Raw genomic sequence first — 15,425 nt, 5'->3', positions numbered from 1 at the left:
AAAAAAAAGGAAAAGTGATATAGAGAAAGGAGAAAGTATAAGGTCTCCAAGTTCTGAGAGAGCTGAGAACTGAGAAAAGTTCTGGAATGCAGCCCACAGATCCCTGAGGTCCTGGGAAGCCTTTCAGGGTGCTGATTTTTAGACATTGTTGCACTTTTCACTATGTTGACATCAACAGCAATGGCACAAATTTAAGGTGGTTTCTTGGTACACATCAAGGCGCTGCCATCCAGCAGCCCTAGTAATCACCCTAGACAGCACCCTCACACACCCACAGAGTCGCTTTAAGAATCTCCTTACTGATGAGGCAGTAAAAACTAATTTTATAATAAATCTTGACCTTGAATGCAACATCGCTTTTTAATATTCTGTGGGACAAAAATGGAAACTACCCATGAAGCATTTTTGCTATAAACCAAAGTATAATACAATGGTTGATGGTCGTCTCAAAGAAAAACATGTATAGTTTCTTGAATTACAAATTGAACTAGTTGTTTTTCTAAATGGGGTGCTAATTGTGCTTTGAAGAATTATCTATAAACTACAATGATTCAGACTTAGGTAACTGACATTTTTCACAAAAATGAGGTAAATGAAATTGACACTTTCAAAAAACCCAAAAACCAAAAAAACAAAGACAATATTTTTGCCAGTGGTAAAATTTTAAGTTTTCAAATAATTATTTGGAAAACTTGAGTTGTCTGCTGTCCTGCTGATAAGATGAACGGTAACAGTAACAAATGTGACTATTGATATCATATAATGAAATACATTAACTTTTGGAAGGTTGTCATAAACCAGGAGACCACAAATTTCCAAATGTTACAAAGTGATGCACAGGTGAGAAATCTATTCAGAGTACAAGAGAAATCCATGATTTCAACTTAAGAGTATGAAGAGTTCACTGATGTGGCTTCAGATTCTATAGTGCAACTAATCTCTCCAACACCACCGCTTGTTAAGTTTGGGTGTGCTATCAAGGAAGGAAATCCACAATTATCTGAAAAGGCCACTTATACCCTTTCCCATCAAATGAGGCCCAATTTGCCTGCGTACACTTCAACCAAAACAACATATTGGAACAGACTGAACAGAGGCCAACGTGAGAACATAGCTATCTTCTTACAAGCTAAACGTTAAAGATATTTGCAAAAATCAAGACCAGAGGTTCTGGTTCTTTATTTTTCACACTAAGGTGCTTAATATTTAAGAGCATAATGGGCTCTTGAGTTCAAAAACCTTGAGAGCCACAGATACAGGAGAAGCAGTAAATCCTAGGAAGCCTGTGAGTTAATACAGGCAAAGAGGAAGTGGAAAGATGCTACTTACTGAGAGTAAGGAGAATGAGAGGGCAGAGAATTGAGGAAAACACTAATTCCAAAAAACTTATGAGAAACTGATAAAGAACTAAAAGCACGGAGGGTTGGGCTAAGGTTCAATTATTACATTTGAGGTGGTGCTGGACACGATTTTCTCCAGCAATACACAGCAGTGGGAGATCAATGAAAGTGGAGAACTAGAAATAGGTGAAGGTGGATTAAAGCAAGACAATGAGGGCAGTGGGCACTGAGGGTGCTGGTTATCACATTCAGACAGGGAACTCTAAGGATCAATGCAGGGACAAGAGAGGAAGCCAAGAGGCCCTCACTGCTTGCCCAGCTCTCCTCCTACAGGAATGAGAAGGGGCCTCTGGTGTTGTACCCAAGTGCAGAGGAAAAAGGCTCTGCCAAAATTTTCAGTGTATGAAATAAATGTGAATTAGTATTGGAATCTTTCTAATAATGTAATGAAATTTTCAAGATCCAGGGTGGGTCTTCGACTCAGAAGTGCATTTTACTGAGTTGTTTTTGCTTCCTGAACATTAAATCTCCTCTAGAGCAGTCTAGTAAGATGTGCTTTCTGCCAAATGCTGTGAAATTCCCGCGTACGGGAGTCTGAGGGTGGCAATCAATAATGGACAAAGGCTATTAGCCTGTGTCAGCTAAATGAAAATTAAATATCCTATCCTAATCCAGGACTATACTAAGTAGGCTTCTTATCTTAAAAGGACTTAACCTGAGTTTAAATTTCTTAGAACACAGAGCTATTTTTCTTGCCACATATTCTCTACCCAAATTATTTCCTATTTTTAAAGGAATTAGCATATTACAAAATGGCTGTTTTTCTGACTGGATTTGAAATTAGCCCCTAAAGCATCTTATCTTAAATACACAGTTTTGTATCACATCCCACAGTACTACAGATCACAAAAGTCTTTCCCAGTTTCACATTTTATAGCCCATAACCAGTTTAAACCTCAGCCATGAACCTCTGCAATTTTCCAGTCTCTTATTTTCATATTTATTGCTATCCATAGATATATTATTCAAATTAGTAATTTGACTATTACAAGTTAGAACATCTTGCTTGAGTCAAATATCTGAAATGAACCTTAGTCCCCCAACCAAAATGGAGGATAACTGCACTAGACCTCTGGTATCTTTCAGGGTTGTTAAAAGGATAAATAAGATTTTTTTAAACCATAAAGCATTAAATAAATGTTAAGACATTTAGATACTTTGAACTCTTTGACTAAAAAATCACATTACGCATTCAAAGTACTAAGAAACGAACTTAGTTGTACATGCTTACAAATTGTGGATTTTAAAAAATTGGGTATAAGGCAGATTATGATTTAGGTATGTTGTGGAAAGTAAAATCTATACTTCAGTAAAATAAAAGGCTTCTAACAACAAAAATCTATGAAATGTAATCCACAGTATTAGCCTCACCTTGGAAAAAAATTAACAATGCTAATATATCATTTTATTATTTTGGTAAAATGTTAAATCACATTATACTATACATCCAAACATTTTTGAACTTTAAGCCAAATGTATTAACTCATGATGTATTTTGTATTTGTATTTTATTTTATTTTTTTTAGACAGAGTCTCACTTTGTTGCCCTGGGTAGAGTGCTATGGCATCACAGCTCATAGCAACCTTCAACTCTTGGGCTTAAGTGATTCCCTTGCCTCAGTCTCCCAAGTAGATGGGACTACAGGTACCCACCACAACGCCCAGCTATTTGTTGTTGTTGTTGTTGCAGTTGTCATTGTTGTTTTAGTTGGCCCAGGCCAGGTCAAACACCCCAACCTCAGTGTATGTAACTGGCGCCATAACCACTGTACTATGGGTGCTGACCCAGTATCTGTATTTTAATTAATCCATTTTTCCTGGTATTTGTTAAATCTCATGTTTTTCAGATTGTTTAAAAACTGTCCTATACTCAAAGCCCAAAACTCTACTTTTAATCAACTACACCTCTCACAACCCCCACAAAAAATCCACACTGTTACAAAGAGCAAAACTGAATTTCTCTCTTTCTGATCGATCTTTGGGTGAAACAAAATATTTAATGCTTTCAGAAAGAAAAAAAAAGAAATCAGGGATTGGCAAATGACAGTCCTCATCTGCTTTTATAAAGAACCTCTGGAACATAGCCACACTCACACTAAGTATGGCTGGTTTTTGCTGCAACAGCACAGGTGAGTATTGAGACGAGACAATCGAGGCCACAGGCCCTTCACAGAAGTTTGCCAACGCTGAGCTAGATAATCAATACTGAATAGAAAATAGATTCCCAGGAAGTCAAAATGTTTTCATCTAGTACTACTTCTGAATTCAATTCTTGTTTTGCTTATGCTGGACTGTGGTCAACCTGACCTCTTCCTACTGTCTCCTGTACTAGACCCTGGTACCAGCCACCTTTTCTCCCCTGGATTATGGCAGCTCTGGTCTGATCTTGGCTGTCTCATTTAATCAACTACAGTCTATCTTCAAACACAGCAGCTAGATCAATCCTTTAAAACTATGTCAGATCATGTCTCCCCTCTGCGCCAAACTTTCCAATGACTCCACTTCATTGAGAGTAAGAGTCAAGGGTTTTAGAACAGCCTAGAAAGCTTTTATGGTATGAGGCTATATTATTTCTTACATGATCCTTTATTATTCTCTCCTTCTTTCACTCCCTCTCCAGCTACACTAACCACCTTCCTGTTCCTTGAACAATAGGCCAGGCATATTTTGCATGAAGCTTTTTTATAACAGCCATTCCCTCTGCTTGGAAACACTTTTTCTTCAAATGGCTGCATGACTAGCTAAGCGACTCCAAGTGTCAGCTCAAATCTTGAAATGAGGCCTACCAATGGATAAAAGAAGTAAACCTAAGACAGAAAACTTAAACAGTAAAAAATCTACAAGAAAGAGGGAGAAATATTGATCTTGGGAAAGAATTTATGAGCAAGAAAGGCAACTGTAGCAACAACAAAAATAGATGGGACTTTATCAAGTTAAAAAGTTTCTGCACAGATAAGGACACAATCAGCAAAGCATAGAGACAATCTTCAGAATGGGAGAAAGTATTTGCATGTTATAAAAGTGACAAAGAGCTAATAACCAGAATGTAAGCAAATCAACCAAAAAAAGAGCAAGGAAACTCATTAAACACGAACAGATCTTTGTTCACGAAGACAGTCAAATGGCCACCAAACTCATGAAAAATGCTCATTGTCTCTAATTATTATTATGGTTTTGACCTCAAAACCACTTTGAGGTATCGCCTAACCCCAGTGAAAAAGGCCCACATCACAGGGTCCTGAAGCAAGAGATGCTGGCACGGGTGCAGAGTGACGGGGACACACCTGCTCGTCGGTCGGACTGCAAACTAGTACCGCCTTTTTGAGAAGAAGTATGGGGAGTCCTCAAAGAACTAAAGACCTTCCATTATCCTGCATTACTAAATATCTACCCCAAAGAAAAAAATGTCATTTTACTATAAGGACATATGTACTGGAATGTTCGTAGCAGGCCAATTTACAACTGCAAAGATGTGGGAACAACTCAAGAGCCCTTCAACCCATGAGTGGATTAATAAACTGTGGGGTATGTATTTCCTGGATAACTATTCGGCCATAGAAAAGATGGAGATTTTGTATTTTTTGTCACAATATGAAATTCAGAATGGGAGAAAGTATTTGCATGTTACAAAAGTGACAGAGAGCTAATAACCAGAACGTAAAGCAAATCAACCAAAAAAGAGCAATAAAACTCATGAGGATGATTTAGAGAACACTCTAAAATAGGATGGATTAGAGAACACTCCCCTATGTATCACTAGAATGGAAAAGAAAGCATCACATGTACTCAATGCTCATTTGAAACTTGTAGATTAACAGCAAGATGTCCTTGATCAATGGAAAAACTCAATTAAACCAGCAGGTTCCTGCCCACCGGGAACAAAGTGCCAGTGTATGGCGCACTTCCTGGGTGAAGGGCACAACTACACCTGACTTTACCTTGCAAATGCGAACAATGTAACCTCATTGTATGTCCCCTCATGTTAATCAGAAACTTAAAAAAAAAAACAAAAACAAAAAACCGAGGCCTACGCAGGCCATCCCAGCCTCGGCCTCCCTATTCCCTCACCTTGTCACTATTTATGCTCTAAACTTACACTACATTATGTTGATTGTTTGTCTTTCTTCCCACCCTACTGAAGAAGGGCCTGGAACACTGGTATAGTTTGTGTGAAGAAGGAAGAAAGAGTAAGTGTGCTAGGAAGTTACGGAAGTGAAAATTAAATACTTAAGAAAAAACGCTTTAGGCAATGAAGCCTAAGGAAAGCAGGGAGGAGTTGAGAATACATTTTTAAGTTGTAAAAAAAAAATAAAAATAAAAAAGGGCAGCACCTATGGCTCAGTGAGGGTGGTGGGTTGAAACCCACCCTGGCCAAACTGCAACAAAAAAAATAGCCAGGCGCTGTGGTGGGTGCCTATAATTCCAGCTACTCGGGAGGCTGAGGCAGGAGACTCACCTAAGCCCAAGAGCTGGAGGTTGCTGTAAGCTGTGATGCCTCAGCACTCTACTGAGGATGACAAAATGAGACTCTGTCTCTTAAAAAAAAAAAAAGAAAAAGAAAAGAAACTTCAAATCCTTCAATCATGTGGCTTATTACTTTTAAAATGAAAGCCATAGGTGCTGCCCTTTCTTATTTTTTTACAACTTGAAAATGTATTCTCAACTCCTCCCTGCTTTCTTTCTGCTTAATTGCCTAGAGCATTTTTTAAGTATTTATTTTTGACTTCCGTAGCTTAAAAAAACCAAATAAAAAACACAAAAAAACTCACTCCATATTTTTTTTTTAAAGAAGAGGGATTTGTGGGAAAGAATTATCTAAAATTGCCAAATCAACTATGTGTCATTCCTCCAGCTCACTGTTTTAACAACATATCAAAATAATTTTAACTTGACTGATGTAATTTTTTTTTTCTTTCTTTCTTTCTTTTTTTTTTTTTTTTGTTGCAGTTTTTGGCTGGGGCTGGGTTTGAACCCACCATCTCCAGTACATGGGGCCGGCGCCCCCCTCCTTGAGCCACAAGAGCCTCAATAGAATATCCTTTAGATATAAATTTATATTTACTCCGAATTTTACACCTGTATCTTGCTTCCAACAGACTGAGATTGCAGTGTTCAGTTCAAAGCACAGTTGCAGACTAGGAAACAACTAGGAAACTACGCCAGAGTTGATGTCACATTCCTAATGCAGCAAAACAGTGTCTTGTGCCTCTTCCCACAATCCCAAACGACTTACAGTGTTACTCAGCAATGGCCGCTAGGAATGAACAAATGCATAAGGTAACAGTTAACATAATACCAAAAGCTGCAACAGCACTTCCCTGATTCAGAGAGCGAATAGTACATGTTTGGTTGCCTTAAAATATTGATCAATGTAAGAGCTTGAAGAATTACATATCCACAACATAACTACACTCTCTGAAAAGCAAAAGAAAGCAATCCTGTATTTTGAAATGGTGTTGATTGAAACTTTAGTGCCCTCTAAAGTTGGCACTATTACTATATCTGCATTTTACAGAGAAGGGAAATGACCCTTTAGTTCAGTAATATCAAAGTACAACCGAAGTAGGCCTACTCCAAACATGGGCTGTTAATCATTATTAGAACTGCCTGAGTCTTCTTTGAATTTCCATCAAAGTATAAACATATAGAAGGCTACATTGTGAAATATTTAATAAACTTTAACTGATTACAATAAAAATTTTTCTTAATCCTTCACGCTTGTATTTTAGAGCCACTCACTACTAAGATAAATAAAGTGGGAAGTTTTAAAAGAAAAATCTGCAAATGCAGCCAGTGCCCAAGATTAGTTAACTGACATAACATGTAAGAAGAGCCAAAGTGATTACATGTAGCGTTCAGAAACTCAAAGAAAAATAATGAAAACAGCCGCATTAGGAGTCTGAAGCTTGGAATTGACTCCCAGGTCTCTCAATTTCTGCAACCTGGTCCAGTCATTTACCTTTATGACTCATTTTTCTCGTGTGCAAAACAATAGTGACCTGAACAACCCCACTGACTGTAATACATGATGATTTTTAATTTTATTAGCTCCAAACAGAGACATATATGGAAGGGAAAAAGAGATGACTTAAATCCTGAACTTTTGATCTAAAATCTACATTCTGAAATAGGGATTTATATTTATTATCCCACAAGTCCCTAAATCCTTTGGGAACAGGTATATACTAAATAAACGTGTTAATAATAGTGCTTTGCACACCTACATGATGGATCCTTCTGACTCCAAAAGCTATGATCTTAACCTCACCGTGACTTTTCTAAAGTCACATTAATCCGAAATTTGCAGCTAATACCTAATCAAATCTTAGGTATTAGGCATAATTATCAGTATAAGGCGCCCAGCTCAGATCCTGGCACAGCACAGAAATTCAATAAAGTTATTTGACGTCTGTAGTATTAATAAATCTTATGTAAGTAAAAATCTTGTCTAAGTTACAGTAGACCAGCAGAGGAAATGCTGTGATCCACATTCCTTTTTAACTGTAACAGATACTAAACCCTCTGAAAACCGAGGATAATTTGGGCCAACTCCGTAGCCTGCAACATTGTGTTTATACGCCGGGCACCACGCCTAACCACGTAATGCCAATACAAACAACAAAACTGCTTTCTGGAATTAGCCACCTTGACTTTCCCCTGCACGTTCCTCTGTCCAAAAACAGACCAAACACCTATATAAGAGGCGTAAAGTCTTCAGTGTCAACCCAACAACGGGTCGCCCCTTTCTGCCCAGCTGAAGGGCAGCCCGGAGAGTGAAGGAGGCGCTCCGGGTCTTTAGTGAACAACTGCGACCATCCTCCTACTCAACCTCTCCCCCTAAGGCTGGCAGGGTGTGTCCAGAAAGTCCCATTTCAGCGCTGCGAACGGGACCTGGGACCAAGTGCCAGGCACGCGAGGGGCTGGAGCTAGAGGCGCCACCGCCACACTCGCGCAGGGCAAAGGAAGCGGCGGCCCCAGGGCGAGACCAGCCGGGGTACCTTGCGTCCAGCGGCAGAAGATGGTATCCGAGAGGCCGGGGCTGCTCTTGGTGCCCCACACCAGCTCCATCAGCTCTTTAGTCAGTTCGGACATGATGGGGAACCGGCGGGCGGGTCTTGGCGGTCAGGACTCCTGCCCCGGAACATGGGGAAGGGGCGACCTCGGGGACAGGAGTGGTGGGACGGCAGCGGCAGACGCGTCGGAAGGTTGGAGGGCAGGAAGGCCAAGGGGGAGACAGGTATTTCCAAGGACCGCGCCTGTCAAGCCGGATCGCAGCGGCAGCTAGGAGTTTCCCCTACCGGAAGTGCTGGGACCACTTCCGGCTCCGCCCCAAACCCCGGGCCCGCGTCACTCCCCGGAAGCGGAAGTGGGGCGGGGAAAAGCCGCGGGAGGCGGTGCAAGAGGCCTGTGGGGTTTCCGGGTGGTCTTTTCCCGTTTCTTTAGTTGGAGGGCGTGTCATTTGGGCGTAGGTGTATTTTCGGCTTTCCTGGAATACTCCCTTCCCTTAGGGGCTGATCCGGTCTCAGCTTGGAGCCTGAGATCCCAGCCCTAGTGGCTGGAACATACGCCCATCTTAAAGCATATTATTGATTTTGCAAAACTAAGACTAAAAAGCAGAGAATGAATCGCGGGGAGGTAGCAACGTCCTTGCCTGTGCAAAAAGCTACTCATAAGTTAGAGGCTGTCCGCCTACGTGGTTCTATAAATCATACAGAGTCAAGCCAGCTAGCACCTAAAGAATGCCAGAGACCGGGACGTGATATGCATTAGAAATGCTTCTACTAGATGTAACTGCAGAATTGTAAAGCTATTTGTAGGGAAAAGATTCAAAGCAACCTGTCTGTAAATGTTATAGCAATTTCATCACCAATTTTTGAGACTGTAGGGCGGGCGTGAGGGTAACTCCTGGACTAAAATCCAGGTTTTAGACATTGGGCAGCAATGAGATAAATTTAGTTTAAGTGAAACTTATATTTCTGCAGCTTAAAAAAGGAGAGCTTGTATTGCTTGATAGTTAAATTTAAAACAGAAGGGCAAAATCTGATTTTTTTTAAAAGATGGGTTTTTTGGGGGGGGTGTTCTTTAAGGAGACTTTTGTATGCCTGGGAAAACTTCAGAGAAGACTTCATAAAAGTTTGAGCTGGATAGACTTTTGATAAAGAAGAAGGAGTGGATGTGTGTTTGAGGTATAAAATACTTTTGTGGCATAATTCTGAATTTGTGGAGAAAAATGAGTCAAATCTTATTAGGATGGAGGTTGCAATGTATTGAATTGTGCCTTTCCAAAATCCATATGTTGAAGCCCTAACCCCAAATGTATCTGTATTGGGCACCCTCATTCAACAGGACCGGTGGCCTTAGAAAAAGGAGGGCGACACGAGGGCTTTCTTCTCCCTCTACACACAAAGAAGAAAGGCTGTGTAATGACACAGCAAAAAGGTTGCCATCTACAAGCCAGGAAGAGAGGCCTGTTTAAGCCCCTCGGTCTATAGTATTTTATTATGGCAGCCATAGCTGACTAATGCAAAATCTTAAAATTTCATGATGTCTTAAATCCAGGCATACCTTAGAGATAACTGTGGGATCCTGTCCACAGCATTGCAATAAAGTGAATATTGCAATAAAGCAAGTCATACAATTTTTTTGGTTTCCCAGTGGATATAAAAGTTATGTTTATAATATTCTACAGTGTAGTAAGTGTGCAATAGATACTATTATGTCTTAAAAACAATGTAAATACATTCCTTAATGTAAAATACTCTGTTGCTAAAACATGCTAACAGCTATCTGAGCCTTCAGGGATTGATAATCTTTCTTCTGGTGGAGGGTCTTGATTCAGTGTTGATGACTGCTGACTATTCAGGGTTGTGGTTGCCGAAGGTTGGGGTGGCTGGGGAAATTTCTTAAAATAAGATCACAGTGAAGTGAAGTTTGTTGCACTGCTTGACTCTCCCTTCACAAAAGATTTCTCTGGAGCATGTGATGCTATTTGATGGCATTTTATCCACAGAAGAACATCTCTCAAAATTGGAATCAGTCCTCTCCAGTCCAGCAGTTACTTTATCAACTAAGTGTATGTAACAATCCTTTGTTGACATTTCAACAGTGTTCACAGCATCTTTACCAGGAGTAGATTTCACGTCAAGAAATCACTTTATTTGCTGATCCGTAAGAAGCAACCCTTCATCTATTCAAGATGGATCATGAGATTGCAGCAATTCATTTACATCTTCAGGCTCTGCTTCTAATTCTAGTTCTCTTGCTTTCCGCCACATCTGCAGGTTCTTTCTCCATTGAAGCCTTGAACCCCTCGATGTCCTCCACGCAGGTTGGAATCAGCTTCTTTCAAACTCATGCTAATACCAGCTTCCAAGGTGTCATTCAATGACCATGCACCTTGATGGTCATGCCTCTGAATAGTCCCTTCCCATGCTGACAAGGGCTGATCTATGTGATCAGTATGATATCATGAAAGTAATGGTATGTGATTTCCAACAGTAGGTCATTAAAAGTATTGCAGTTTCTTTCTGGTATCTCAGCTCTTTTTCTTTGTGGGAGGCCACCTGCCATGCTGGGAGGACACTCAACTCATCTGTGGACGGACACATAGAAACTGAGCCTAGATATTCCAATCTCTAGTCACAGATCCCATTCTTTATCATCAGGGCTCTGACTGAGACAAAGGAAATTAGGCTTTCTCTCAAGTTCTGCTACTATCACAAACAAAGTCTATGTCTGGCCTTCAGCTGGGTCTGTTTCTCCCACTGTGTCCAATGATGTTTGTTTTTATTGATTTGTTTTAAGTGCCGCCAAGGAGAATTTTTGACTTTCATGTTACGTCTTAGGTTGCCAATTCATAAATACAAGCCCGTTGTTTCCCCATCTTCAACATTTCAATGGTATTTACAAAGTGGACAGACTTTGTAATGTAATCATCAGTCAGTTATTACTGCGGGTTGTCCCTGTGGCTCTAATTTGGTCAAAGATAATTCTTTGCAGAAAGAGACAGTTGTAAACTTTAACTGTCAGGAATGGACAGGTGCTGGGGGAGAGTTGCACTGACTGGTTCAGTGAAAAGGATCTAGGTAGCGACTAATAGCATCGATACACAGACCCAAAGTGAAAGAAGCCTTTAGCAAAATCACACTTAGAAGAACAAAGTTTCCCTTTTAGAATAGCAGCAAGAAAAATCTGCCCACAATCATCACTTCTAGACAACATAATACAGGAGACCTTTGTCAAGAGGACAAGAAAGAAAAAGATTAATAAGAGAAATGCAAAGTTATCATTATTCAAAGCCTGTCTCGTAGTTTGTTTTGCAATTAGCATTTTCTCTGGACTTCTATAGCACACTCTGCCTTTAACACTCAGGATTTTTTCTCTCCCAGGGCTACCTGTATTTTTTTCTGGGGCTGGCCTGACTGTGATTCTTTCACATCCCCATTGCTGGACAGGTTGAGACTCTAGTAAATGCATATGAAATTGAGCTGCTTAGTTTTTTCCAAAATGGTATTCCACCCTTATCTGTAAGGCCTATGTTCTAGAGCTCCCCACAGATACCTGAAACCAGGGGTAATACCAAATCCTACACAGATGGCGTATTCCTTATTTGAAATGCTATGGACCAGAAGCATTTTAGATTTGGAGATTTTTAGATTTTATAATATTTGCAATATATTTACCACTCGAGCATCCCTAATCCCTAAATTCCGAACCTGAAACCCTACAATGAGCATTACCTTTGAACATCATGGTGGTGGCTCAAAAAAGTTGGGATTTTGGAGCATTTTGGATTTTGGATGTGGATGTCTGAGTTAGGGTTCCTCAAACTGTATGTCTTATGTTTTTCTCCTGTACATATATATCTAGGATGACATCCAATTTATAGATGAGTCACAGCAAGAGATTAACAAAGATAACTAAAAAGAGAACAATTATAACAATATACATGGATGTGGTCTTTCTCTCTCTCAAAACCTCTTATTGTATTATACTCAGCCTACTGGACCGTGGGTAATTGAAACTACAGAAAGTTAAACTTTCTATAGCAAATGGGGGGAATACTATATAATACCAAACTTCTTTCACATTCTGAAAAAGGAATGACAATTTCTGTTGGTAAAGTTCAGAATCTGGATGGACTTGGACAGCTGGGAAAAACTGTTCTACAGTTTGACTACGCAGTAGTCAAATACAACGTGGGCCCGCGAGTTGAAACTGCTTTTCTTTTAATCCCAGACTCTGTTCCCAATTTTCTTGGTTTTCTTCACCGGGAGCTGTCCAAATTGGCTTGGCTCAAAGTGGGTGTTGGAATGTCGCACAGGAGGAGGGAGATGTGGATGACCATTAGCTCCCTGGTTCAATTAGAGTCACAGTCACCAGCATGGCCTCTGTCCAGGCCATGTTTACTGAAAGGTAAGTGACCTCTGCCCCAGACCTTTTGTTAGACATACTCTGCAGGCTTGGGAAGCAGCCTCAGGTGGGATGGGAGCCTAAACAGACAGCGGCCTGTTCATAGGAGCACCTTCCAAACAAACAGCAGAGCCCCCAGCCTGGCTGCTTCTATTTTCTTTGGTTTTTAATCTTTCAGAACTTGAGTTTATAAAAAAGGTTAATCATAAAAAAAAAAAATGAAGGGAGAGGTATAATAAACTTCTGTCAGCTAGATTTAATGATTAAATCTTTTGTTTCATCTGGTTTTGGTAAATTTTAAAATACTAATTACAGATAGGACAACAATTTACCCCTAATTATTTCAGTTTGCATCTCTAATTATTAAATCTTTACTACAAAGCCACCTCATTATTACATCTAACAAAATTAACAATAATTCCCTAAAACAATTTACTATCAGTCTCTATCCAGACGTCTCCATTTGGTCCCACAATGCCTTTTACAGCTAATTTCTTCAGGCCATGATTTAATCAATGACAATATACAGCATTTCTCTAAAGAGTATTTTAATGTAGAACACACTTCTCCTTTCTCTTCTTTTTCTATGACTTTAATTTGTTGAAGAGACTGGATCAATTTTCCCTTACAGCATTGCTTTTTTTTTTTTTTTAATGTATATGATTTTTTCCTTCTGAGGTTGTTTGATTTGTACCTAACTACAGGTTTTGGTATTTTCTGTAAACTGAAATGTATATCTTCTAGGTGTAAAGATTTGGTCATATTTAATGTGAACACATCAATTAGATGGCAAAACACTTGTTTGTAAGAATATCCTAAAAGCCGGGCATGGTGGCAGGTGCCTGTAAGTCCCAACTACTTGGGAGGCTGAGGCAAGAGGATTGCTTGAGCCCAAGAGTTTGAGGTTGCTGTGAGCTATGACCCCATGGCACTCTACTCACAGCAACAGAGTAAGACTCTGTCTCCAAAATAAAAAAATAAATAGAGTATCTTAAGAGTAATGCTGTGTTTTTTACTGTATCTTATCAAAAGCTGGACATCTATAACAACTATGGGCGGAAAGTGTCATCCCACGTAATCTGTAGGCTCTAGCTTTGACTTATGACAGTCTAATTCCCTGTAAACCTTTTATCTAATGGTTTGGCATCCACTGAAAATTCTTGTTTGAATCAATTATTTCATTGGGAGTTGCAAAAGAATAACATTCTGTTTATCGGTATTCTAACCTATTGAGCTATATTGCTGGTTCATGACTTTTCAACTTTTATAATGTGTTCTAATATTTAGCCTCTAATTTAGTGCTCTAAAATTAGCATTTAAGAATCACACAAATTTTAATATATATTTTCATAATTATCATTCAGTTCCACTGTTTTACGACTCCCAATATTTTCTTCCTTAACCCCTTAGTTATTTACAAGTAGATTTTTTGAATCTTCAGATATCTCTTAGAGTTATTATTAATTTCTTTTTTTTAAATTAAATCATAGCTGTGTACATTAATGCAATCATGGGGTACAGTGTGCTAGTTTTATATACAATTTGAAATATTTTCACCAAACTGGTTAACATAGCTTTCATGGCATTTTCTTACTTATTGTGTTAAGACATTTATATTCTACATTTAGAAAGATTCTTTTTTATGTAACAACTTTGGACAAGATATTACTAATTGCTAGTTTCATTATATTTTGTTCAGAGGACACAGATGTTGTGATCCTAATACTTTGGTATTTGGTGAGTCTGGCTTGAATGGGGAGAATATCTACTTTCTGATATTTTTGGTATAGGGGATTATGTCTTACCAACAGATTTAAGAGGTTAATTCATTCTTTTATCCATTCATAGCCTTGAAAACTTTTGAAATTTAGTTGATCTGTCATTTAGAGAAGAGAATATTAAATCAGCCACTGTTAAGGCAGCCTTGGCAATATGTCTCTTTTCTCTTTTCTCCCTCCCTCCTTCCTCCCTCCCTTCCTCCCTTTCTCTCTTCTTTCTTTCTTTCTTTTTTTCTTTTTTTTTTTGAGACGGAGTGTCATTCTGGGCTAGAGTGTTATGGCATCAGCCTAGCTTGTAGCAACCTCAAATTCCTGGGCTCAAGTGATCCTCCTGCCTTGGCTTCTTGAGTAGCTGGGAAGACAGGCATCCTCCAGGATGCCAGGCTAATCTTACTATTTTTTTAGTAGAGATGGGGTCTGACTACTGCTTAAGCTGGTCTTGAACTCCTGAGTTCAGGAACCCTTCTGCCTCAGCCTCCCAGAGTGCTAGGATTATAAGCATAAGCCACCATGCCTGGCCAGCAATATATTTCTTTGTTTTATCAAGCACTGCTTTAAATATTGCTGTATTATATAATAGAGGCCTATACATTTAATGTTAGTAGATCGTATTTATATATAGCATAATATTATAATAATGGTAGTGTCTAATATTAGCTCCCCCGTTTGTATAATCCCTAAATCAGTCTTTATATTATTTTTTTTAGTTAAGATTTGTGAGGTTTACTAAAATAGTTATTGCTTCATTTAGCATTCCTTCTTAATTTCCTACATCATAAAGCATATATTTCTTGAACTCTTCTAATGAGAAACTTTTTTTTTTTTTTTTTTTTTT

General features: G+C 39.1%; 1 protein-coding gene across 5 annotated transcripts in view; it reads right to left on the bottom strand.

Moving 5' to 3' along the window:
• MINDY3 (MINDY lysine 48 deubiquitinase 3) overlaps nucleotides 1-8,726 on the bottom strand; it is a 73,996-nt gene extending 65,270 nt beyond the window's left edge. For 3 of the 5 annotated variants that reach the window (XR_002772470.1, XM_003786790.2, XM_023511335.1), the window contains exon 1: nucleotides 8,399-8,726. Coding sequence is in view for 3 of the 5 variants with exons in the window: in XM_003786790.2 (XP_003786838.1) it covers nucleotides 8,399-8,492 (94 nt within the window). In the remaining 2 variants the exon portion in view is untranslated. The remainder of the gene's footprint in view (nucleotides 1-8,398) is intronic. The other 2 variants (XM_023511337.1, XM_023511336.1) reach the window with 1 other exon arrangement.
• Nucleotides 8,727-15,425: the final 6,699 nt, after the last annotated feature.

Source organism: Otolemur garnettii, unplaced genomic scaffold (assembly GCF_000181295.1).
Source record: "Otolemur garnettii isolate 467f Iridium unplaced genomic scaffold, OtoGar3 scaffold00019, whole genome shotgun sequence".
NCBI classification, from domain to species: domain Eukaryota; kingdom Metazoa; phylum Chordata; class Mammalia; order Primates; family Galagidae; genus Otolemur; species Otolemur garnettii.
The sequence above is the reverse complement of the archived record's forward strand: the minus strand, read 5'-3'. Positions and strand labels throughout refer to the sequence as shown.